Source organism: Phasianus colchicus, chromosome 26, assembly GCF_987193195.1.
Source record: "Phasianus colchicus chromosome 26, bPhaCol1.hap1.1, whole genome shotgun sequence".
Lineage (NCBI taxonomy): Eukaryota > Metazoa > Chordata > Aves > Galliformes > Phasianidae > Phasianus > Phasianus colchicus.
In genome coordinates, this window is record NC_143461.1 from 610,980 (window position 1) to 633,905 (window position 22,926).

General features: G+C 50.6%; 1 protein-coding gene and 1 long non-coding RNA gene across 5 annotated transcripts; one reads left to right on the forward strand and one right to left on the reverse strand.

The window, feature by feature from the left end:
• Positions 1-2,348: 2,348 nt before the first annotated feature.
• Positions 2,349-10,328, reverse strand: LOC149914854 (uncharacterized). 3 transcript variants are annotated; one of them, XR_016459983.1, is made up of 5 exons: positions 8,218-10,314; positions 7,021-7,885; positions 5,673-5,729; positions 5,264-5,357; positions 2,349-3,803 (listed from the first exon to the last, which is right to left on the reverse strand). It is a non-coding gene; the product is annotated as an uncharacterized LOC149914854 (long non-coding RNA). The 3 variants fall into 3 exon arrangements; XR_016459984.1 differs by having other exon boundaries at positions 7,021-7,100; positions 7,791-10,314; XR_016459982.1 differs by having other exon boundaries at positions 7,021-10,328.
• Positions 10,329-10,566: 238 nt separating this feature from the next.
• On the forward strand, positions 10,567-15,615 carry LOC116238932 (uncharacterized). 2 transcript variants are annotated; one of them, XM_031608872.2, is made up of 9 exons: positions 10,567-11,467; positions 11,561-11,817; positions 12,164-12,234; positions 12,634-12,713; positions 12,836-12,947; positions 13,308-13,431; positions 13,984-14,561; positions 14,735-14,860; positions 14,964-15,615. In XM_031608872.2, exons 2-9 carry the CDS (start codon positions 11,626-11,628, stop codon positions 15,289-15,291), a joined length of 1,611 nt encoding a protein of 536 aa, XP_031464732.2. In that variant the 5' UTR covers positions 10,567-11,467; positions 11,561-11,625; the 3' UTR covers positions 15,292-15,615. The 2 variants fall into 2 exon arrangements, with proteins under 2 accessions (XP_031464732.2, XP_031464731.2); XM_031608871.2 differs by having other exon boundaries at positions 10,567-11,817.
• The last annotated feature ends 7,311 nt before the right edge of the window (positions 15,616-22,926 follow it).

A 22,926-nucleotide genomic window follows, 5' to 3' on the forward strand; every position in this document is an offset into this window, starting at 1 on the left:
TTACCACTGTCCCTACTGCTGCAACAGCCCCAGCCTGGGATGCCTTTTTGTGAGGAGTTCTGTTGTTCATTCTGCAGCTGACTTGGATTTCTTCTCCCACTGTCCCCATAAAGGAGTTGATTTGCTTCAGTCCATCCCAGCTCCATTTCTGGTTCAAGCATCCCTCATTGCCTCGCAACACTGCAGCAGCCAAGCTCCAGTCCCTTCCCCAATCTCAGTGGGATCTGTTTGTTCTGTTCTTGTTCAAGAGAACTGTTAGAGAAACAGAAGCTTCCTGCCTACCAAACCTTGTGACAGCTATTTCCCTACAGAAACATTCCTGTCCTTCTTCTGGCCCCTTTGGCCAGTTCCCAACTCTTCAAACAGAGATGTACAGCTGCAGCCCACGCCATGGCTTCTCTGGGGCAGCCCCACCCCGAGGAGGAGATGCCTTTTTCCCCACACACAGCTGGTTCTAAGGCCACTTGGGGTGAGGACACAGGGTCGTGAGTCACGTGGGGATCCTGTGGGATTACAGTTATGGGGTGACGTTGGATCAGATGACATTGCACAGAGTTATGGGGTCAGATGGGGATCTGGGTCACAGTGATGGGGTCAGATGGGATGGTAGGGTCAGATGGGGCATCATGGAGTTACGGGTCTCATAGTGTTATATGTTTGGGGTGAGGTGGGGGCAGGGATTCTAGAGTTCTGGGGCCACGTGGGGCTACAGTGTGATGGGGGCAGGCAGAGTCAGGGAGTCACAGGGTCACGTGTGGGTATGGTTCACACAGGGCTGTGGGTCACATGCAGCCATGGGGTCACACAGACTCCCACAGTCCCTGAAAGGACCCCCATCACCGTTCCAGGACCCCCATAGCTCTGGTGCTGAACCCGGCATCCTCATTGAGCTGTGCTGCAGTGCTGCACCCTGAGCCCTTCTGCAGTGCTGCAGAACGGGACACTGGCAGATCCCAGGGCAGTGGGCACTGCTCTACGTGTCACCGTCCGGCCCAGGAACACCACCCCTGTGCTGTCTGTGAATGTCTTTTCTTTGCTCCTGGCACATCTTCCAACTCCAGAGCACAGAGGAGTGTCCCTCAGACTGCGGCTCTGGGTTAACCCCGCAGTGTCCAAACGAGGAACCCTGCAGCAACCCACATCTCAGGATGGGGCTGCAGCTGTGCCCCAGTGCCTTCATTAAAGAGAGGGGAATGAAGGAGCGTAACGGGGCTTCTTTCCTCCTGACATTTCCCACCGTCTGCATGTTGGCTGTGCCATGCAAGCAGATTTGGTCATAGAGCTGTGAGTGCAGGTATGTGTGCATACGGGGTGTGCAGAGATGCTGCTGAACATCAGAGTGTGCGTTGCATGTAACTGTGTGCAAGGCTGGAGCTGTGCTTGTGTCTTCATGCATGTGGGTGTGCAAAGCGAAGAGGTGTGTATGTGCATTGTCACAGAGTTAACTAGATCAATCTATGCCTGTGACAGGGGGGCAGTAGGCCCCCCACCCCACCCGGCCTCACAAAATGGGAAGGGAAAGGGAGATGGGAGCTGGGCTCAAGGAAGGAAGAAAAAACAGTGGCAGCAATCTATTGAGGAAAACTTATTTTACTAACTATGATATCAGAATGTAAGATAACACAGTATAATACAGTCTAATTGAAATTGAGACTAATAAATAAGATAAGAGAGAGAGAGTTCCTGAGACCGAGTCAAACCTGAAAAACTTGGAACAGCTAGGAAAGCACCCTCCAGCACCCACTGAATAAGTGACCGCCCCACCCGGAAGGGCCAGATCCCATGACTTCCCATGAATTCCGTAATGTATAGGGGAATAGGTACCCAGATCTGGAGCATTAACACTTTAACTCCCAGTACACTACGTGTTATGATGTGGAATACTGGAAACCAAAAAACATAAAACCATGACATGCATGAACACAGGTGTGTGCATTAAGGTCTTTGCACAAGGCTGTGTGGTTTTGCACACATTTGCATGCACATGGATGGAGTGTGCACACAGAGCTGTGCAAGGATGTGCTTGCACATGTGTGTGAATGCAGAGGTATGTATGTGGGAAAGTCCTTGCTCGTGGGTGTGTGGTTCTGCACACATATATGCACACATATGTGCACACAGAGCAAGGGAGCAGCGGAGGTTCCTGGGAACAGGAGATTCCCGGGAGAGGCGGAACTCACCCAAGAGTGCTGGAGACTACAGGGCCGGGAAGCACAGCTCTGCAGCACTGCGCTGTGCACAACAGCCTGCAGGATGGCACGGAGTGCTGATAGAACCAGGACAGAATCACAGAATCACACAGAATGGCCCTGTTTGGAACCTCAAGGATCATGAATCTCCAACCCGCTGCCACAGGCAGGGCCACCAACCTCCACATTTAATACCAGACCAGGCTGCCCAGGGACCCATCCAGCCTGGCCTTGAACCTCTCTAGGGATGGACGGGGCATCCATAGTCTCTCTGGGTGGCTGTTCCAGCACCTCACCACTCTCTCTGTAAAGAACTTCCCCCTGACATCTTCCCTCTTTCAACTTCAAACCATTTCCCCTTGTCCTGCTGTTATCTACTCTTTCAAAGAGTTGATTCCCCTCCTGTTTGTAGGCTCCCCTTAGGTACGGGAAGGCTGCAATGAGGTCACCTTGCAACCTTCTCTTCTGCAGGCTGAACAAGCCCAGCTCCCTCAGCTACCTGTCCTTGTAGTGGAGGTGCTGCAGCCCTCTGAACATCAGGTGGGCTCAGGGCCCCATCTTTGGGCCACAGGGACCCCCTGCCCCCTCTCAGAAAGAAATGAAACCACTCCAACACCACCCCTGCCCCCTCCCTCTTTTTACCTCAAACCAACTCACCACATCCTCACGTTCCCCCTATGTCCCCATACCACCCCATATCCCAGTGTCCCACTTGCAACCCTGTGGGATAAAGAAAGTCATTATCTTGCTAATGAGTAAAAAAGCTTAGCAGTAAGTTGAGCCAGACAAACATACACAAGACACCTGACTCCTACATGTAACCAGTTGTTGTTGCACAGGTATAAAAGGTTGTAAGCACCTACAATAAAGGTCCTTCATTCTACACCAGCAAAGGAGTCTGCGCCTCTCTCGCCACACCAGCAAGGGAGCTTGGAGCCCTCCTGCCACAAAGAGGAGAGGAGAGAATGAGAGGAGAGAAAAGAGGGCAGAACAAAGGGAAGAGAGGAGCTTTTAAGAGGGAAGAACAGAAGAGTGATGAGTGAGAGGAGAGAAGAAAGAGGTAAGAAGAGCAGATCTAAAAAGGACGAGAAAAAAAGAGAGGGCAGGGAGAACAGAGGGAACAGCAAAAGAGAGAAGGGCAGATGGAGGAAGAAAAGAAGGAATGGTGCAGAGAAAAGAGGGAGAAGAGTGCAGAAAAAAAAGAAAGTAGAGGAGAGGAAAAGGCCAGAGCAAACTGAGAAAAACAAAAAAGAGGAATATGAATAATTTTTAAGTTCTATCAAAGTCAAATTCTTATTAAAACAGATTTTTCGTTGCAGTATTTGTATCTTCTAGACAATTTAAGAATATTCAGGAACATTTTAAGTATGTTTTTGTAACATCTGCTTCATCTCAGCTGCTCTAAAATGCCCAACAGGTGTCAAGGGGGGATCAGCTCCTTAAAAGCACTCAGAAAATCCCACTTTTTGTGTCTAACATCGACAAGTTTACCTTAATGAAGGAGTAGAGAGACTTCCCTTACGTGGTCAGGAATTCTCTTCTGATACCCAGTATATCAATTTCGGAGCGGGACACCTTCCCTCTGATCAGAGAGCTGTCATCTGTTCCCAGGCCCTGGAAAGCAAAACAGAGAACCTGCTGGAGAATCACCGACAGACACAAAGGTCTCAGTGCCCAGTCTTGTGCAGGAGCTGCTCTTAATTAGAGCATTTTTGCATTAATGGAGCGATCCATTAGCAGCTTGCTCCTGAGTATGACTACTACCCTGATGTACAGAAAAGCCTGAGCTTTCCTAGAAAAGCCAGTTTCCTGACTGGCTGCAGCTTCCATCTCATGATTGCCATGATGCTGCTGACTCGAGTACAAAAATGCAAGAAAGAAGCAAGCAATCTTACTCCACAATCTGTTCAGCAAAGCACGCAGACTTCTTTCACACACACTTTACTGTAAGGAAAGTGTGATCAAGAGAATTAAGGTCAGTAAAAGCAGGAGGTTTTCCACACCACTGCAGCACTTTCTGGGTGCAGGTGTTTCTTCTGTCAAAATGCAACTCCAAGTTAACAAACAGCAGCTGCCGTGCAGGCATCCAGTCAGTGATGTGCTGTGAGCTGATGTCTCTGTGCCTGGCGCACAGCAGTATTTGCATGAAGGCTTTCATGCCTCCTGACAGCAAACCTCTGCTGCCAAAGCACCCTTTGGACAAGCACACTGTACCATAAAGCACAAGACTTTCTCACTTGACAGGGTCTGTAAATCATACAATGGTTTGGGTTGGAAGGAACCCCTAAGATCATCTAGTTCCAACCCCCCTGCAATAGGCAGGGAACCTCCCTCTACACCAGGGTGCTCCAAGTCCCACCCAGCCTGGCTTTGTGCCCATAAACAAAGACAAACCTGTATGTAACAGCGACTGAACGGAAGACACAGCACCTCTAATCATTTCTTTGTAGACAACATTTAAAAGCACAGCACTCACCCACAGCCAGCAAAGCATCTTCCAGATCTCCTGACACCTTAGATTTAATGCTGTCTGTTATGCCCTTGTTAGCAATGCCTCTGTACCATCAAAAACTAGGGGGGAGAGTCCATGGCAGAAAGTCAGAGAGATTCAAAGGACCACTTTGCAACAAGCTCCTCATATACTGCATGAACATTCTATCATCCCTGCAGCACTATCAGCTAAATCAGGACCGTCCTACAAAAACAATTCATTTTCATTGCTATGTCTTGCTAATTGGCCTACCACAGCCATTACCATTTCCAAGACCTGCTACTTTGTGCTGCCAATCAAATTTCTTAGCTCCTCTCCTCCCTGCCCCAATGGCAGTCACACTTCATGATCTCTGCTTTCCATGTTGGAGCAGCAGCAAATTGTACTTAGGTTTCCGAAGTCCCTTTCAGTCTCAGGAGGGAATAAAACAGCCCGAATGGAATGGATGCAATGGGGCTCTCTCTAGGACACCTGCTGCCTCAGAAGAGTTCACATCTACTGGACAGCTACAGAGCTCCTACAAAAGCACCACACACAAACAAGGAAGGAAAGAAAAACCCAGGACACTGTGCAGGGGTCCTACCTCTCAGCAGGTGATCCCTGTTCCGTGTACAGAGGATGGACATAAACTGCATCTCATCTGTTTCCAATTTCTTCTCCCCCGCTTCGTACAGGCACTTAAAGACATTATGGGTGACAAAGTAAGGCTCATGGAGAAGACTGGGTGTACAGGAGATCTTTAATTCCTTGCAGCTAGAGCACTGCTGGCTCGTACTTGTCTAGATCATGGATATTTTCCAACAAGCACCTACCAGACACGACAACCCACAACCAAAATGTCATTGCCCCTGCCAAGTAACCAGCCTGTCTAGAGACCTCTCATTAAAGACTTGCAAACAAGGCTAGAACCATTATTCCCATTTCACAGGTTGGCTTCTCTTCACCACACATCACATGCACAAGAATAGATTGGGAAGCACGTTACTACACACCTGAGCATCTTGCTGAGCAAGGGCATCATCCACATACATTCCCTCACCTCTGTTTCCCTGCAAAGACACAAGGATAGAAGACTCAGTTCACCAGAGCACCTGAGAATTCCCCACAGCTGCTGGAGGTGGATAATGGAGTTCTTCAAAGGGAACACAGCTTACAAATGAAACACAGCTCAGATGTTCTTTGGGCTTTCTTCTGAAATGAGCAGCAACCCACTGCACTGGGATGTTTAAAGAAGAGCCCACAGCACTCATGCACACCCAGAATAAGAGTCCTCTCTCTGCAGAAGTTGCGTCTGAGGAGCAGGCCATGGGACACAGAGGGTGAGAAAAAGCCAGCCTGGAGGTCCTCACCACTGAGTGCAGAGCTGTGCCCACAGGAAGATTCACAGAATCCCAGAATGGCCAGGGTTGGAAGGGACCTTAAGGATCATGAATCTCCAACCCCCCTGCCACATGCAGGGTCACCAACCTTCCCACCTAATGCTAGACCAGGCTGCCCAGGGCCCCATGCAATCTGGCCTTGAACACTTCCAGGGACGGGGCATCCACAGCATCTCTGGGCAGCCTGTTCCAGCACCTCACCACTCTCTCTGTGAAGAATTTCCCCCTGACGTCCAACCTAAATCTCCTCTCCCTCAACTTAAAACCATTTCCCCTCATCCTGCTGTTATGTACCCTTTCAAAGAGTTGATTCCCCTGCCCTCTTTAGGCTCCCTTTAGGTACTGAAAGGCTGCAATGAGGTCACCCTGCAGCCTTCTTTTCTCCAGGCTGAACAAGCCCAGCTCCCTCAGCCTGTCTTCATAGGGGAGGTGCTCCAGTCCCCTGATCATCTTCATGGCCCTCCCCTGGACCCTCTCCCTGTCTTTTTTGCACTGGGGGCTCCACACTTGGACGCAGTATTCCAGATGGGGCCTCACAAGAGCAGAGTAGAGGGGAACAATCACCTCCCTGATTCACCTTCTTCTCCCCTCAGCTTGGCTCACCGTTATGAGGTACACAAGGTCCCTTTGAAACATGGAAGATGTGACAGACATGATGTCATCCTCAAGGGAGCACCATATTCTAGCAAGAACACACACACAGCATCCATTAGGAGCAGGGCCACCACCTGGGTGCTACCCACAATATTTGCCAGTTATAACCCAGCTAAGTACAGAACTGGGCCCAGGGCTCTCAGCATCACTGCAGCACTTCATCATCATTAGTGCTTCAACCTCCAATTAAGAAGCACAGACAGTAAGAAACTGACAAGAGAGCCACACGTCCTGCTGACAGACAAACTGCTCCTCCCCATTTTATTTACACCAATTCAGTTGCTGGTGAAATTCTAGTCTAGCTTACCTCTGAACAAACAGCAACAGCTAGGTTGGCCAGTGTGTCACACCTAAAAGCTTCCCAGACTGCTTCCTCTTCATCTCTGCCTGCACACAAACAAACTGACTGTCAGACAGCAGGACAAGGCCTGGCCTTTCACTCTACTTATGAAGCTTGTAGTTCTCATTAATGGGACGAATCTCTTCATTGATGTGAAGCCAGAATTTCAATCAGGCAACCTTCATCTGTTCCTGCTCCTAGGGAAAATCACCAAGGCAAGATTTAAGATATCAGCAACTGCTTGTGACATGCAACCAGGTTTCTTTAAGAGTTAATAATAAATAAGAAGTCATGCATAACAAAGCAGTAAGTCCTTGGCCAGAATTTAAGCAATACAAAAGGAAGATTTCCAAGCCTTCACAGCCCTCCTTAGTTCATGCACGTCATATATGGTGGTGGGAGTCATCACCCCAATGATCACCCACTCGAAATTCCCACTCAGCTCCAACTTCAAGTCATCATTCAAATCCTAGAAGGCCAAGAGAGGAGAAAGGAGTTGGCAGAAGGTACTGCCTTTGAGGACAGAAGGAACTGAGCTGTTCAGCACTTCTCTTCCTTGCATCAATCTTCCAGACTCCAATCCTCCTTGCATCAACAACTGCTCTGAACTAAACAAGAACAAAACAACCTTGGTCAGGTAAAGTCTCTGTTGACCTTTCTCTTATGGACATTGGGTCGTTTTTCACTTTTCACCCAAGTGACACAAACACATTCACACATCTCTGCAGACCACCCACCCTGCCAGTAGTGCTCTTATAAGTGATCAGAACTTGCTCACGTTGGGAAACATTTAGTTTGGTCAAGACGTCAGTGATGGCATCTTCATCCGTGCCTGCAAGAAACAAATGCAAGTTAGTCAGGCTGCCTGCACAAGAATCAAAGAGCCCTCTGGTCTTGTGCCATCTCCAGTCCCTCACACAGCCGGTTCTCAACAGCCCCAGGACTACATCTATGCACACAAAGCTGCCAGGACCCACACCACCAGAGCAACTGCATTTCAGGACATGAAGGGCAGTTCTGTTTCCACTTTCCAACGATTTTTAGGACAGTTGTGTAGTGGAGCAATGCAAGCAGCTACGCTTCCCTCTAACAAACCACCAGAGCAGCCATTCGCAGTGCTGGGGAAAAAAACAGAAGTTGACCTGTGGAGGGAGCTCAACTTACCAAAGCCCTGAGTGTCTGTGCTTCTTGCTCAGCACTTGAAACTCAGCACCTTGCTTGTTGCCTAAGGCCACAAGAAAAGGATTTAGCAAAGGCAGACTCACACCAATGCACACATAGAGTTGAATTGAAAAAAACAAAAAACATAAAAGATGTGAACACAGAAATAGTAGAACTCCACCCACACAAGCGATGTTTCTCTCTCACTTCTGTCTCATGCAGCAGTCTGTTCTAGTGGGACTTCCCAAGCACATCAGAAAGAAGCCACAGGGGCACAACTACAAAGAGAACATATCTCCATATTGCTACCCATGGAATACCTGATTTCCAGTGAAACAAAATCTGGACCACTTGGCATCTGTGTTCAGGCCCACCAGGCCTTCTTCCTAGCAGTTCTCCATGTCAATCATAAAGCAGTGTGCTCCCATCATAGCCCTAGTCCTGACTTGTAGCAGTAAGGACCATTATTCTGCATCATTACCTTTGCTCTGCTCAGCACCGGTGAGGCTGCACCTGGAGAACAGTGTCCAGGTCTGGGCTCCCAGTCCAAGAGACAGCAGGACATGCTGGAAAGAGTCCAATGGAGGGCTACCAAGATGGTGAAAAGATTGGAACACCTCTTCTATGACAAGAGGAGGAGAGAGAGGGGACAGCTCAGCCTGGAGAAATGGAGCTCAAGGGGATCCCACCCATGACTGTAGAAGTTCTGTATAAAAGTTTGTCCTGATATCCAACCTAAACTTAGCCCATGTCTGTGTGTTCTGTGGAACCACACAGATGTGACAATGGGGTCTGGCTTCTGGGGTTCTGGTTTCTCAAAGGGAATCAGTGCATGGTGTCGGGAGCGGAGGAGGAACCAGCTGATCCTGCCAATAATGCTGCCATTGCGTGTCCCTCCTCAGGACTCCCACACCTTCCTCTCCCCAGCCCCGCTCGGCTCCTTGCAGGCTGCAGACACTGCTAAGGCTCTCGCGCTTCACGGCCGTCTTCTTCTCGTGCTGCCGGACCGCCCTCTGCAGGGCTGCGCTGAGTTCCTGCTGCTGCAGCCAGAACCACAGCTCCTGTGCTGACAGATGGAGGAGTTTTGTGCCGGCGCTCACAGCACGCGGTCTCCGGGCTGCTGGCGGCACGGCAGGATGCTCCCCTCCCTCCCATTGCCCCGCAGCTCCGGCATCCTCCTATTATCCGTCCAAGGATGATTTGCGGAATCAAACTCTCTAACCCACGTAAGGTTATAAGAGCAGGTACGTCTTTATTTCAGTGCTGCGCCACACGCTGGGTGCAAAGGGGATCGCTCCTCCTAGCCTGCACACCAAAGAATAGGGTCCCGATACATTTATAAGCCAATCCATACATATTCAGTAGTGTTACCCACGATGCATTAACATATTCATTACTTTTCCGGGAATTCATTTACATACTGTCCCCCTCCCCAGTGCATGCACAGTAGCTTCTATTGGATGAAGGCTTGACGTCTTCCTCCCCCTCTGGTGGTCGTTCTGAGATGAAGTCAGACGTCTTCCTCGCCATGTCCTTCCGACCTTTGTCCCAGTTTTGAGCTCTTCTCCCGCCCTGCATGCCTCAGCAATTTCTAATTCTGCCTATCTTTCCTCCCCCGTGCTTTCTTAGGGGCCCTTTCCTGCTGACTGGAGAAGGATCCCTTTTGAGAATGTGTCTGGGCTAGCAAAAGGTTAAGCAATAAGTTCCCCTTGAGCTAGCAAGAGGTTAAATTAAGCGATGCTATTTGCGAATTTCTTTTGAGTTAGCAAAACCAAGCGATGTTTGGTCCCCTTACATCTTGTATTCTTCAGCTTTACTGTCTCATCCTGCTTGTTACATTCTTGGCCTCCTTTACAGCCGGCCCACGTTTACCCTTCATCCCCTAACTCAAGGACACGAAGACCCTGCAGAGGGGCCCGGACAGGCTGATCAATGGCTGACGGCACGAGGTTCAGCAACACCACACCCCGGTCCCGCACTTCGGTCACAACAACCCCAGGCATCGCGGCAGGCTGGGGGCAGAGCGGAACGCCGCGCGGAGGAAAAGGATCTGGAGGTGCGGGCCCCGGAAGCGGAGCGGGCGCACGGCGCGGGGCGGCGCCGCGGGCAGCCGGGCCGGGGCCGTGCGGGACGCGCGCGGTGATGACGCGATGACGGAAAGGAGCCGCGCGCAGCGCCCGCCCCGTTCCGCGGGCCGACAATGGCAGCGCGGCGACGGCGGGGCCGAGCGCGGGCTCTCCGCCGATGGCGGCTGCGGAGCCGCGGGGCTCCGTGCGGGGAAAGCGGGGAAAGCGGCGCTCCGCCGCCCCGCGTCCTCGTCGCCGCCCGCCCCGTGCCTCGGGGCCCCGTCCGTCCCCCGTAAGAACCGAGCCGTCCTCCGGAGTCGTCGCTGCGGCGACGGGCGCCGCCGGGCTGTAAGGAGCGAGCGGCGGGAGCCGCCCGGTGTCCGGGAGCGGCTCCTGGCTGAGCCGGGGCAGCCCCGAAAGAGAGGGACCGACCCCGCGGATCGAGGCGCGTCGGAGCCCGGCACGGAGTCGGGCGGGCGCCTTCGGTCCTCGCGCGGCTCAAATCAGCAGCGCTGTGCTGAGCTGCCACCCGGAGGTGGAGGACCCGACTGCCATTTTCCCGAGAAGAGAGCAGGCGGCGCTGGAGCTGACCAACGAGAGTCCGGGGCGGGCCGTCGCCGTCGCCCCGGGCCGATGGGAGCTTGCGTGCCGCCGTTCCCCTCAGGCTGAAAGCGGCCGCTTCCGAAGCCGGGGCACGTGCGTGGTGCGGGAGCCCGAAATGGACTCGGAGGAGCCCGGGCGGCACAGCCCGGGCCGGCAGGTAGCAGCGCTGCCGGGCGAGGCTCAGAGCTGGCGGGCCTCTGCCCGGAGGGACCGCATCCAGCACGGCGGGCTTCGGCTGCTCAGTGTGCGAGGCCGGGAAAGCTGGCGGGCTGCGGCTTCAGGGCGGGCAGAGGAAGTCACGGCGCCGGCGACATCAGCCGGGCTGCTGGAACCTGCGTGCTGTCACGCTGCGTTTCCATGACGACGGCGGGCCCTCCCTGAGGAGCCGAGGGCAGCTTTGCTGCTGTGTTTGTTACCCGATGAAGCCCGATGCAGGCGGGCTGGGCAGACAGTCTCACCAAAGAGGCCCGTGCTACAGCAAGATTGACAGCACGACTCCTGCTGTTCCCCTTGAGCCCTGGCCAGGCCTTGGGGAGAAAGCCACGAGGAGAAAGAGGGCAGCAGCTGTTCCCCTGCACTGCTCCGTACGTTGGTTTATTCCGTGCTCTGTATGGGATTTGGTTATGAACTGTTGCATGGGCTTGCTGTGGCAGTGAGGCTGTGCCTTCTCCTTGCAGACAGTGTCAAGATTGAGCTGCTGAACTACCGGCAGCTCTCGCGAGCCTCCGGCGTCCTGCTGCACATGGTGCTGCGCTGCGTGCGAGAGAGCGTGCTCTTATACTGTCACCTCCTGAGGAACAAGGAGCCCGTCTCATTTGTGTTCAAGAACCTTGGAGTTATGACATGCCAAGACAACTTCCTCTGCATGAGGTTCTTCTGCAGCTGCATTGCAAAGCTGGAGACCAATGCTACCATCCTTGCACTGTTCCACACTGTAAGTTGAGGAGGTTTTGAGGGTGCGCCGTCAGATCACCGCTGGCCAGCCTGGATGTGGCAGGCCTGTCAAGTGTCTTTCCCCATGCTTGCCCCCATGGCTTTCTCCTCTGGCAAAGAGATTTCCTGGATCCTTGCCCCTGCAGAAAGCCTGGCAGTGCTCTTGCATGGCCTCTCTATTTGGCCATCCTGCTCCTTCAGAGCAGAACAAAGCTCTGATGTTCACGGATAAGGCTTTGGTGGAGAGCAGCTTTCTCTTGGCATGGGAGCCAGGCTTGCCTTCCTGTCAACAGAGCCATGAGGAAATGGCCTTGGCAAGCCTCTAGCAGGTCTGTGTTCCTTTGCAGAGATTTTGGATGGAAGATTCTGCTGACTTCGGGCCAGAGACCACCACACATGGGATCTGGGTGTTCCCGAGGTAAGTGCGTTTCCTCTGCTGACTTCGGGCCAGGAGACAGGCTTCCTTCCCACCTCCTCCTCTGGGACATGCCCTGCTGGATCTCTGTGCTCAGCATCCAGTTGGGGAAAAATCCTGGAAAGTCTGGCACCTGGATAACTACTGTTGCTTTTTGGCTGTGTGTGTCTTCTCCCAGAGTGATGGGGGATCACAGTTGTGTTACTGGTGCCCAAGCTGTCCCGATTCCCATCAGAGAGAATGGACTGCACATGCAGAGGAATTTAGGCTACGTGTGCTGGTTTGGCATGGCCAGGAAGGAAAAGGGTGCCATGCTTTGCATAGCACATAGTAAATACTGCCGACCAACTGCGTGGGGTAGGAGGTCATCCTTCTTCAAGGGTTGTCACTCTTTGTTTCCAGGTTTCAGCTCACTGAGAAAAAGAGCAGAGCAGAGGCGGCCGCAGAACAGAAAGCTGCAGTAGAGCGGAAGATGAGTAGAGGTGAGGGAACGGGTCCCAGCTGTAGGGAGGTGGGCCTTGTCCCGTGCTGGGTGACCAGATCCAGGTTCACGTACTGTGCCTGTGGGGCTACTCTGAAGAACTTCTTTCTGTCGTGGTTCCAGGGGGCTCTGCTGGCAGGCTGCTGCAGACGTGGAAGACTCTTTCCCCCTCCATGCTGCTACAGCACGAGCCAGGCTCAAGGCAGCAAAATGTGGCGAAGGAGCCTTCTGCCAGGTGAGAGCCTTGGGCAAAAAGAAGGAGATGCATGCACTCGCATAGGAGTGGCCTCCCCTTCGGAGCTGCCAGCTCTTTGCACTCAGAAAGGCTTTTGACACACATGTGTCCCAGTAGGGGCCGTTCTCTCCAGGTATGGCAAGTGCACAGCATGATTGCCCGAGGCAGACACACTTCATGTTCTACCCTGGTCCCCGCTCCCTGGGGGAGCTGAATGCTGATCCCTATGGATCGAAGAAGCTCTTCTCCCTTCAGGGGTCTCTCTGCGTTGCACCGGAGCCCATCTTTATGGTTGTGGGAGCATGGGGGCAGACTGAGGTGCCCTGGGCTCCTGCAGACTCCTCTTGTGTCTGTTTGCAGCGCGCTCCCGCTGTGTGCAGGCAGCTTCCACAGGACAAAGAAAGCAGGACAGAAGGAAGCATCTACTCCTGCCCAGACCAGCACTGCACTTCCTGCCTCAGAGGAGTCTAAGAGGGTGCTGCAGGTACCGGTTCTGCCTTGCTGCAGGGACTGTGCTGCTTGAGACTGCACAAATGGTAGAATCGTAGAAAAGTTTGTGTTGAAAGGGACCATTCAGACAACCTAGTTCCAATCCCCTGCTGTAGGCAGGGACACCTGTCTCTAGACCAGGTTGCTCTAAGCCTGACCCAGACTGGCCTTGAGAACTTCCACAGGGAGGGAAGCAAAAGCCTCTGTGTGTGCAGTGATCTGGAGCACAGCCCTTGGGGTGCCATCATTTCACATTCCTGTCCACTCCTTCAGCTCCTCTTCGGTAGATGGAGGGTGCTGCACACCGTCCCTGTCTCTTCTCACCTCCTGGCCTGCCACCTGCCACAGCACACACGGCTGTGAGAGGGGAATATGGCCTCTGAGCCACGTTTGCCACAAGTTGCGGATCCCGGCCTGGCCTTGGGGCCCCTGGTCCTTCAGGGCAAAGCAGTGCCAACAGGCCAGCAGAGGTGAGGAGCAGGAGCATAGAGTTGAAGGAAGGCCCCAGGGGCTGAGGCTGATCCTGTATGCTGCTGTGTCTCTGCAGGAGCTCCGGGAAGTGTCTGCACTGTGGAATGAAGCAGACTGCACGCGCCTTGTGTACCAGCAGCAAGTAGAGCAAGCACGGGCAGAAATGGCAGCATGGGAAGGCTGGAGTGCAGGGGAGGACCAGCATCCGCCCCAGTTACTGTCAGGGATCGACCCTGCTGTTAACCATCCTCTGAGCCAGGGTGCAAGCTCAGCAGTGAACGGGTTGGGAGCGGGACGGGCGCCGCGCAGCATGGCAAAGGCTGGCCTGCCTCCCTGGGAGGAGAGCTTGGCACAGCCCCGCAGGGAGAAGGGAAAGGCAGTGGGCAGCCGGGGGCTGGCAGGGCCGAGTCTCCTGCTTGCCAGGGCCTGCTGCAGGGCCCTTGACAGAGGGCCTCTGGGAAACAGCCCCATGCACCCAGCTGCTTTGCTGACAGCATCTCCTCTTTGGCAGCTGCTGGCCAGGGAGAGCATGCATGCTCCGCATCCTTCAGCACAGCCCCGGGGACAGCAAGTGGGGAGGAGGTGGAGAAAGAATGTGGATCCTCTGCCGGGAAGTAAAATGGGAACAGCGACCAAGCTGGCACTGCATGCTGAGTAAGTGTGTGCGGGCTCTGCTGGCTGCCTGAGGCACTCGGGCAGCTGTGACTCTGCAGCTCGGGGACAGTCATGGCCCGGGCTGCGGCAGCAGGAGGGTGCGGGGCTGGCTGAGGGCAGAGGCAGAGGGGGCTCAACGGAGCCTGAGAGATGACTTTCTCCTCCTGTTGCAGCCTCCTTTCCCTGCAAGCGGCTCAGGTGCTCCAGAAATTGGAGCCGCGCCTCCATCAGCAAGAGGCTTTTGCCAGCACAGCGGAAAGAAACCGGCAGAAGCTGGAGCTGAAGCGGCAGCTCCCCTGGTGAGCTCCACAGGCAGCAGATCCTGAGAGCCAGGCTGGAGCTCAGCCTGCACTACTTGCTCAGCCCGTAACGCTCCGTGCACTGTTCTTTTCACCTCCCTAGTGCTCGATGCTCACACCACTCCGGGGGGAAAGTGCAGGCAATGGTGGTGACCGCGGTGGAGCTCTCAGCAAGGGGCTGGGAAGCTGTCCAGATTTCCACCTGTGAATGGAAGATCATAGAATCAAAGACTCGTAGAATGGCCTGGGTTGAAAAGGACCTTGAAGATCATCTAGATTCAACCCCCCTGCTATGTGCGGCGGCGTCAACCAGCAGACTGGGCTGCCCAGAGCCACATCCATGCCTCCAGGAATGGGGCATTCACCACTTCTCGGCAAGCTGTTCCAGCATGTCACCGCTCTCCTTGTTAAGAACTCTTACTAACGTCTAACCAAATTATCCCCTCTTTCACAGTTTAAAACCATTCCCCCTTATCCTATCATTATCCAGCCTTGTCAACGGCCAATCCTCCTCCAATTTATATCCTCCCTTCAAGAATTGGAAGGCCACAATGAGGTCTCCCCGGAGCCTTCTCCTCACCAAACTAAACAAGCCCAGTTCCCTCCACCTTTCTTCATAGGAGAGGTGCTCCAGCCCTTTGATTATCTTAGTGGCCCTCCTCTTGATGCAAGAACTCTGCGTCTTTCTTGTACTGGTGGCCACAGCCCTGGACGCGGTACTCCCAATAAAAAAAAATTGGCCTTATTTCCAGTCAGTCTGCTGGTGTCGTGTCTGTCGCCATAAATTAACATGAGGAAGCTGGAGCTGTGCTTTGAGAGAGGAGTTTGGGTGGCAACGAGAGCTGCTCCCAAGGCCCGGTAGGCCCATGTTCTCCAACAGCGGGTTCCCAGGATGGCAGCCATGTCTGCTGGCTGTGCACGTTTCCTGTGCAGAAGTCATGTGTCACCTCGTATCCCCATAGCTCCCTTCCAGCAGCAGAAATTCCATGGCAGAACCACAGGGGAGCTCCATGGGGACGAGGAGCAGGCAGGGGCATGGGGAATACGAAGGCATCTGAAAGGCCTCTCCTTTCCCCAGAGGGTTCGAGAGCACTCCTTCCTGCAGCTGGGGACTGTATTGACAGGAGTTCTGCAAAGGTGGATTTGCTTGTAACTATAGCCAGGGAGTTTCAAACCAGCTGTTACAATGCTGTCCAGAAGGGGAACATTTACTTTCTCTCTCTGAAACAGAGGAAATCATCCTACCTCTTGTACTAACAGCACTGAGACAAAGATTTGAGGTGGCAGTCTGAAGGGCACATTGAGCTTGACTGGAACAGCTGTACTGTGAGAAACTATTTGTCTTTCCACGGGGGACACAGCTGGAGGAGAAATCCAAAACAGGGGAAATTAGGGGAATCCGGGGAGGCAGATGATTGGCAGGCACAGCTCTGAACCCAGGGAGATCTTGGAGTGGATGCTCCTGGAAGGATGCTTAGACACATGCGATATGATGAGGTGATCCAAGAAGCAAGCATGGCTTCACCAAGGGCAGATCGTGCCTGAGCCATCTGGTGGCCTTCTACAATAGGAGTGACAGTACTGGTGGTCCAAGGAGGAACAACTGATGTCATCTCACTCTGAGGCTCTTGGTTTGATGTCCAGGAGCTGACCTTGATGCCCCTTGTCTCATCTAAAGCCTCTCTCCTCCTACCCTGTGGGTTTTGTGATCCAGCGGGGACCATGCAGGGACACACACAGCAGCAGTGCAGCCAGGAGACATGGGCACCGGCAGCAGTGGGAACCCAGAGTCCTTTCAGAGGAGATGCAACTCTGTCACCACCTAATAATGGGGCAAAATAGGTGATTCTCACATCCAGCGCTTTCTGATGATATAATGAATAAAGAAACTTAATGCTGCATGATTCCATGAATTGCACAAGGGGCAATGGGAAGGGAAGGGAGGGAAACTGGTGAGAGACACAGCAAGGTAATGGAAGGGAAAGGAGACCAGGAGGAGACGCCTCATGGGAAGGGAAGGAATGGAAAAGAAACTGTGGGGAAATACCGCAAGGGAAGAGAAGGGGGCGGGGGAGATGGTGTAAGGGAAGGGAAGGGAATGGGATTGGGGGAATATGCCACATGGGAAGGGAAGGGAAGGGAAGGGAAGGGAAGGGAAGGGAAGGGAAGGGAAGGGAAGGGAAGGGAAGGGAAGGGAAGGGAAGGGAAGGGAAGGGAAGGGAAGGGAAGGGAAGGGAAGGGAAGGGAAGGGAAGGGAAGGGAAGGGAAGGGAAACATGGTGAGACACCACAAGGGAAGGAAAGGGGACCGGGGGGAAACACCACAAGGGAAAGGAAGGGGGCTGGGGGGGACGCCACAAGGGACGTGAAGAGTAAAAGATGGTTCACAGAAATAAAGGGTAAAAGATAGTTGACAGAAGCAAATGTACAGCAGCTGCTAAAAGGATGAGGATTGCAGACACTGGGACTAAGACAGTGAGGGCATTAGAGAACATAAAGAGAAGAGTTTGAGAACAGCCCAAGAACCTCCGGCATGTAGGTGATAAGATATCCTCAGGGCAGGCAAGAACTGGATCGGGGGCTGCCCCTCCTGCAAGATCAGAACTTTACAGTGAGGAAGAGGATGATTCTTTATCCCACGACCACCAGGAGGAGACCCCCATGACTCACTGCACACACGTGAGGAGGAGGGACTACATGCTGATGGGTTCTCAGAAATATAATGAATATGTATCCAAATTCCTGGAAACAACTGATTATGTATTAGTTCGGCCTATATCTGTAGCATGCTTTTTCCTCATGGTGTGCAGGTCAGGCAGATCTATCCCCTTGCTTCAGGGTGTATGTGCATTGCTGGAATAAACATACCTGCTCTATACCCTTAATCTGGCTATAGGATTTGATTTCTGCACGTCAATCTGGCACCCTGGATGGGACAACCTCTGTTCAGCCACAGGACCGGCTGAAGGGGGGACGCCTTTGGTGTGCCCCGAGATTTCTCGGAAGGGCTCCCCTTCTTCATCCGGTCACTGCGGGAACAGACAAGGACCATCCATCGGCGGACCAGGTGTGTGTGTGAAAAGGGGGAATCCGTAAGTCTTGGGGAGCTGTCCTATGTGGGGTATGAAGGAGCGTGCATCGAGGTATGTGAGCTCACGGGTTGGGTGGCTGGCTGGAGTAGGAAGACTCCTTGGGGAAGTTCCTATGAAGGGGACCTGTAAGTCATATGCGAGGAAGAGCAATAGCTCTCCCTTGGGTGATCGGTAAGAGCAGGTATCTTGTCAAATTGAAATGTGGGAGTTACGGGTTGTATTATTGTTATCACCGTCTGCCATAAGTGTTCGGTACCGTGTGTTTGAGTAATTGCTATCAAAGTACTCGAAAGGAGTCCGGAGCTCTGATTTGGTAAAGTGTAAAGCCAGCACTGTGTGTGATTGCGAGCGAATGTGTTGAATACATGAGGCATTGCAGCACAGCTGCAGGGTGAGTGCGGAGTATAACGATGATCATTGTCTGACTGTCTGTCTTTATGTTTTTGTATGAATTTATGAATGGGGACGATGAACCCAGAGAGAGATGCCCATTCCATTCAGGGAATGAGTGCCAACTCATTTATGTAATGTTGTATTAGGCGCCAACGAGGCTATGGGATGTGACGCGATAGGACCTCCCCTGCTCAGTGATTGGACAATGCATGCTAGACGAAGTAGGACATGAGTGTATTTAAACGGATGCTACGCGGTAATAAGGGCCATTTTACTGTTCACCACATTGGTGTATGCCGGCAGTTCTTGGTCAGGGAGCTGATCAGGTGAGCAAAGGTTGATACAGTGAGAATGTAATACGTGTGGCAACAATGTAAGATTGTGTTTTGCTTGGGAGGAGGTGCGTGAGGGAGGCGGGTCAATCAGTGCTGTTCTGCGGCGAGGTGTTTATAACCAAACAATACGGATTGTTAGGGAAAAGAAGGTATGTTTATGGAAACTGAAGAACTATATTGTTTGATTTGTTTTGAAGAGAAAGGGACAAGCTGTTTTGATGGTATAAGAAAGTGTAATCATTAATGGTATACGGAAGTAGAATTGAGGGTATGTGGAAGTTTAACTGAGGGTTAAACAAATAGTGGAATAATGTACAAAGGAAAAAGGGTTAAAGAGAAAGTGAGTTTAGCTGCACTGGCATGAGAGCAACCCCCCACATTTCCCATGAGCAGAACTTGGTGTGAGAGAGAGGGCTGGGGATGCAGACTGATGCTCTAGGAAACCCAAAATTCCAGTGTTAGCACTGGAAGCCTCTGGAAAGGAGGAGGTGAAACTGAAATATTACTACTATTACTACTATTAATAGTACTTCTCTGAAAGGGTGGTTGGGCGCTGGAATGGGCTGCCCAGAGAGGTGGTGCAGTCACTGACCCTGGAGGTGTTCAAGGAATGTTTGGATGTTGTGTTGAGGGACATGGTTTAGTGAGAACCATTGGTGATGGGTGAATGGTTGGACTGGATGATCCTGTGGGTCTTTTCCAACCTTGGTGATTCTATTTCTATGATTCTATGAAATATGATGTTAGTAGTTTATATAATGATGAGAGTTTGGAAAGTGAAAAGTTTGGGAAGGACACAGGCTGAGGAAGGCAAAGACGAGCAGGGTGTAACAGAGATGTCAGGACTGAAGAGAAGTGAGTGATGTGAAGAGAAAAAAAAAAACAAAAAACTGATTGAGAAACAGAGATAGTAAGGAAATTGTGAATAACAGCAGCTGTTACCATTGCAGCCCTAGAGCCTAGGACCCAGGGACCCCCTCAGAGAGAGGTAGGGGGGCTGGAAGAGCCCAGGGAGGGATCCACCCAAACGAAAGCAGGTGCAAAGTGCAGGGAAATGGGACACTGGTGGAGAAATCCTACCAAGCTGAGTGAGAGGGAACCGTCTCTGTTTGCAAAGCTGAAGGATGGGAACCTGGGAAGTTTATGCTAGCAAATGCACTGGTTATATTGCAGCTAGGGGAGCAGGATAAAGAAGTTGTCATGGTTTTATGATTTTTGGTTATCGGTATTCCACATCATAACATCATGTAGTGCACTGGGAGTTAAAGTGTTAATGCTCCAGCTCCGGGCACCTGTCTGGAAGAGAAGAACCACCACATGCCCCAGGGGGCTTTGCAGTCAGAGAGGAGATATAACCCTGGCAAGGTCTCCTGATGCGCTTTTCTTCGTCAGGCTCTCCTCCCTGCTGCTTAGCTGGACTGCACATCTCACCTTAGTGTTATGGTGAGGCCTATCCACCTCTCGGACACTCTCTGTCATTATATTTGGTTTATTAGCTTCAATTCTAATTATATTGTATTGCAGTGTGTTATCTTGCATTCCAATACCATATTTAGTAAATTAGTTTGTTTCTCCTCAGATCATTGCTGCTGTTTTTAATGATTTTGGCATCCCCTGTTTCCCTTTTCCAGAGGCACGGATTCGTGAAATCCCTCTGCCTCATGGAAGTCATGGAAGCCGAACCAGCCCATAAACCATTGACAGCAGGCTATTTCCCTCCTATCTGTGTAACATCTATTCTCCAATGAAAGGAACAATGTTTGTTACCAGAGAAGTTCCACATCACTGTTGATCCGCGTCTCCATCTGATGGCCACACAGACAGCTGTCCTAAATCCATATCACAGAATCATAGAATTGCTCAAGTTGGAAAAGACCTTAAAGATCATCAACTCCAAATGCAACCTAGCCATACTACCCCAACTCTAACAACCCTCCCCTTAATCATGTCCCTGAGCACCACGTCCAAATGGTTTTAAAACACATTCAGAAATGGTGACTCAACCACCTCCCCAGGGAGCCCATTCCTATGCTTAACAACCCTTTCTGTAAAGAAGTGTTTCCTGATATCCAACCTAAACTTACCCTAGTGCAACTTCAGGCCTTTTCCTCTTATCCTGTCACCAGTGAGAAGAGACCAACCCCGCTCTGTTCACCCAGATTTGGCCACACTAGAATTTCATAGCCGCATTTATAAGCAGCATCTAATGAGATTCATTTTATTTCCAGGGAAAATAAATGAAGATTGGCCACTTGCATTTTAGAAGGAATGCCTGTCAACATCATTCAGCTGCTTAGTCACAAGAGTTGATCTGACTTTCCTACAGAAATTTCAGTTAACTGTGAAGCATTGATTGTCTGTGGAAATCAAAGATGCATTATTTGTAAACTGAAAGCAGATTCTTCAGAATGTAGTGTTTTTGTTGTTGTTGTTTATTTGTTTTTAACATACCTAGCATCAGAAGATCAACATTTGGAACTCTCTTTTAAGAACTACTATACTGACAGAGATTTTTATCTTAAGGTCAGGAAACACAGATCAACTGATTCTACTTCAGCTCAATCACTTCAACATGCTAAAGAAAGCATCCTAAAATAGTTTTCATGAAAACTACATAAGAATGTTTTCTATTTTTCGATATTTTTGTAATACTTGCTCTCCATTTCACTGATAATAAGAAGGGTTATCAAAAGTGTTCATTGGACACACTGGACATAGGACATACATTAATTCACCTGTTGTCGTATGGCTAAACAAAATTTATCTTTGAATTCAAAGGATTCTTACTATTCTGAAAATGTTCAAAATTTTCATTTTTTCTTCTTTTGAAACCTAAATTCATCGGTGGCTTCGTCTCACATTTATTTTGCTTCTTGGTTCATATTAGAAAACCCAGTGGCTATAAATTTGATGTCAAGTGATTTAAGCCAACAGACTAAGGGAACATGAAGTCCTACTGATTAAATGGCTACATCTCAGCATATGGAATATTTGTGGTTTGATTCACCACAACACCAGATGTACTAGTGTATTTGCAGTGGAAATTTCTGACACAAGAAGAGAAAAATCCCACAGCACATTTAGGAGAAGTCTAATAATGAAACTGACTGCAACCTCTCTGCATAAGAGATGTCAAGTAAATGCAAACAAGTAACAATCAACTGTGAGCTTTTGTGCCACGCAATCACGTCCTGCTTTTTTCCATATCAAGGAGGAAAAAATCTGGACATATCTTCAAGTCCTTCCCTGTGGGTGTCCAGAAAGATGCAAGATAAACTGCTGAACGCCAGATTTGGAGCCTGGGATTAAATGAGCAGAACAAGAGAGAGGCTCATAATAAAGTTGTGTCTGTAGTTCTTACTTTGATGATTTGCTATGTGCAGTGGTTTGTTGACAAGATTCCCATGTAAGGATACATTTCAGCCACCAAAGAACATTTTGTGCCTTGAGATAAAACTAGTGCAGTCTGGTGAAGTGTTCCCCCCAGAGGTTGAGCATGGATAACACAGAATTAATGACCATTTGCTCCTCTGTGGTAGTCTAATTTCTTCTCTTTCACTGTGCATCAGTTTACTGTCAAAAAAGAAAACACTAAGCTACAAGGAGTGGCACTGTATTGCATTAATAATCCATCAGCATTGTTCAAAACACTGCAACATATTTGCTGGCTTACATGTCAGAATTCACAAGCCAGATTGCTGGAAAATATACGGAAAAGGTATTCCTTTAAATGTTCTCTCATGGTTTTTCACCCTCTTTATTGTGCTAATAGATTGCAGTAATATTTTGCCAAGTAATAACTTGGGCATCTTGAACAATCATGATTATTTCTGCCAGTGTCTTGAATTGTGATGTGGAATATAACACAGTGTCACTGTAACAGAAGGGAAAAGTAGGGAAGGTAAAAGGAGAAAGACTCAAAGTTAACAAATAGTTAGTAAAAACCAAAGGTTGAAAAGTGATTAGCTAGAGGTGAATGAAATCTCAGATGCTCCCTCTAAAGGTAAGCAATCCAATTAGACACAGACAGCAGACTAGATCAGCAATTAAATCTAAGACTAAAGCAAGGATTTTCTTCCTGTAATTCTGTCACTTGAATCACAAAGCCCTTGATGTTTCTGGATATTTTTCAGACCCTGTTGGCTAAAAGTGATTATTAGCATGAGGATGCATAATTCATAGTGTTAAATAAGTGAGATATGATATGTCTAAGTCCATAACAGACAAGCAAGATAAAACTGCCACTC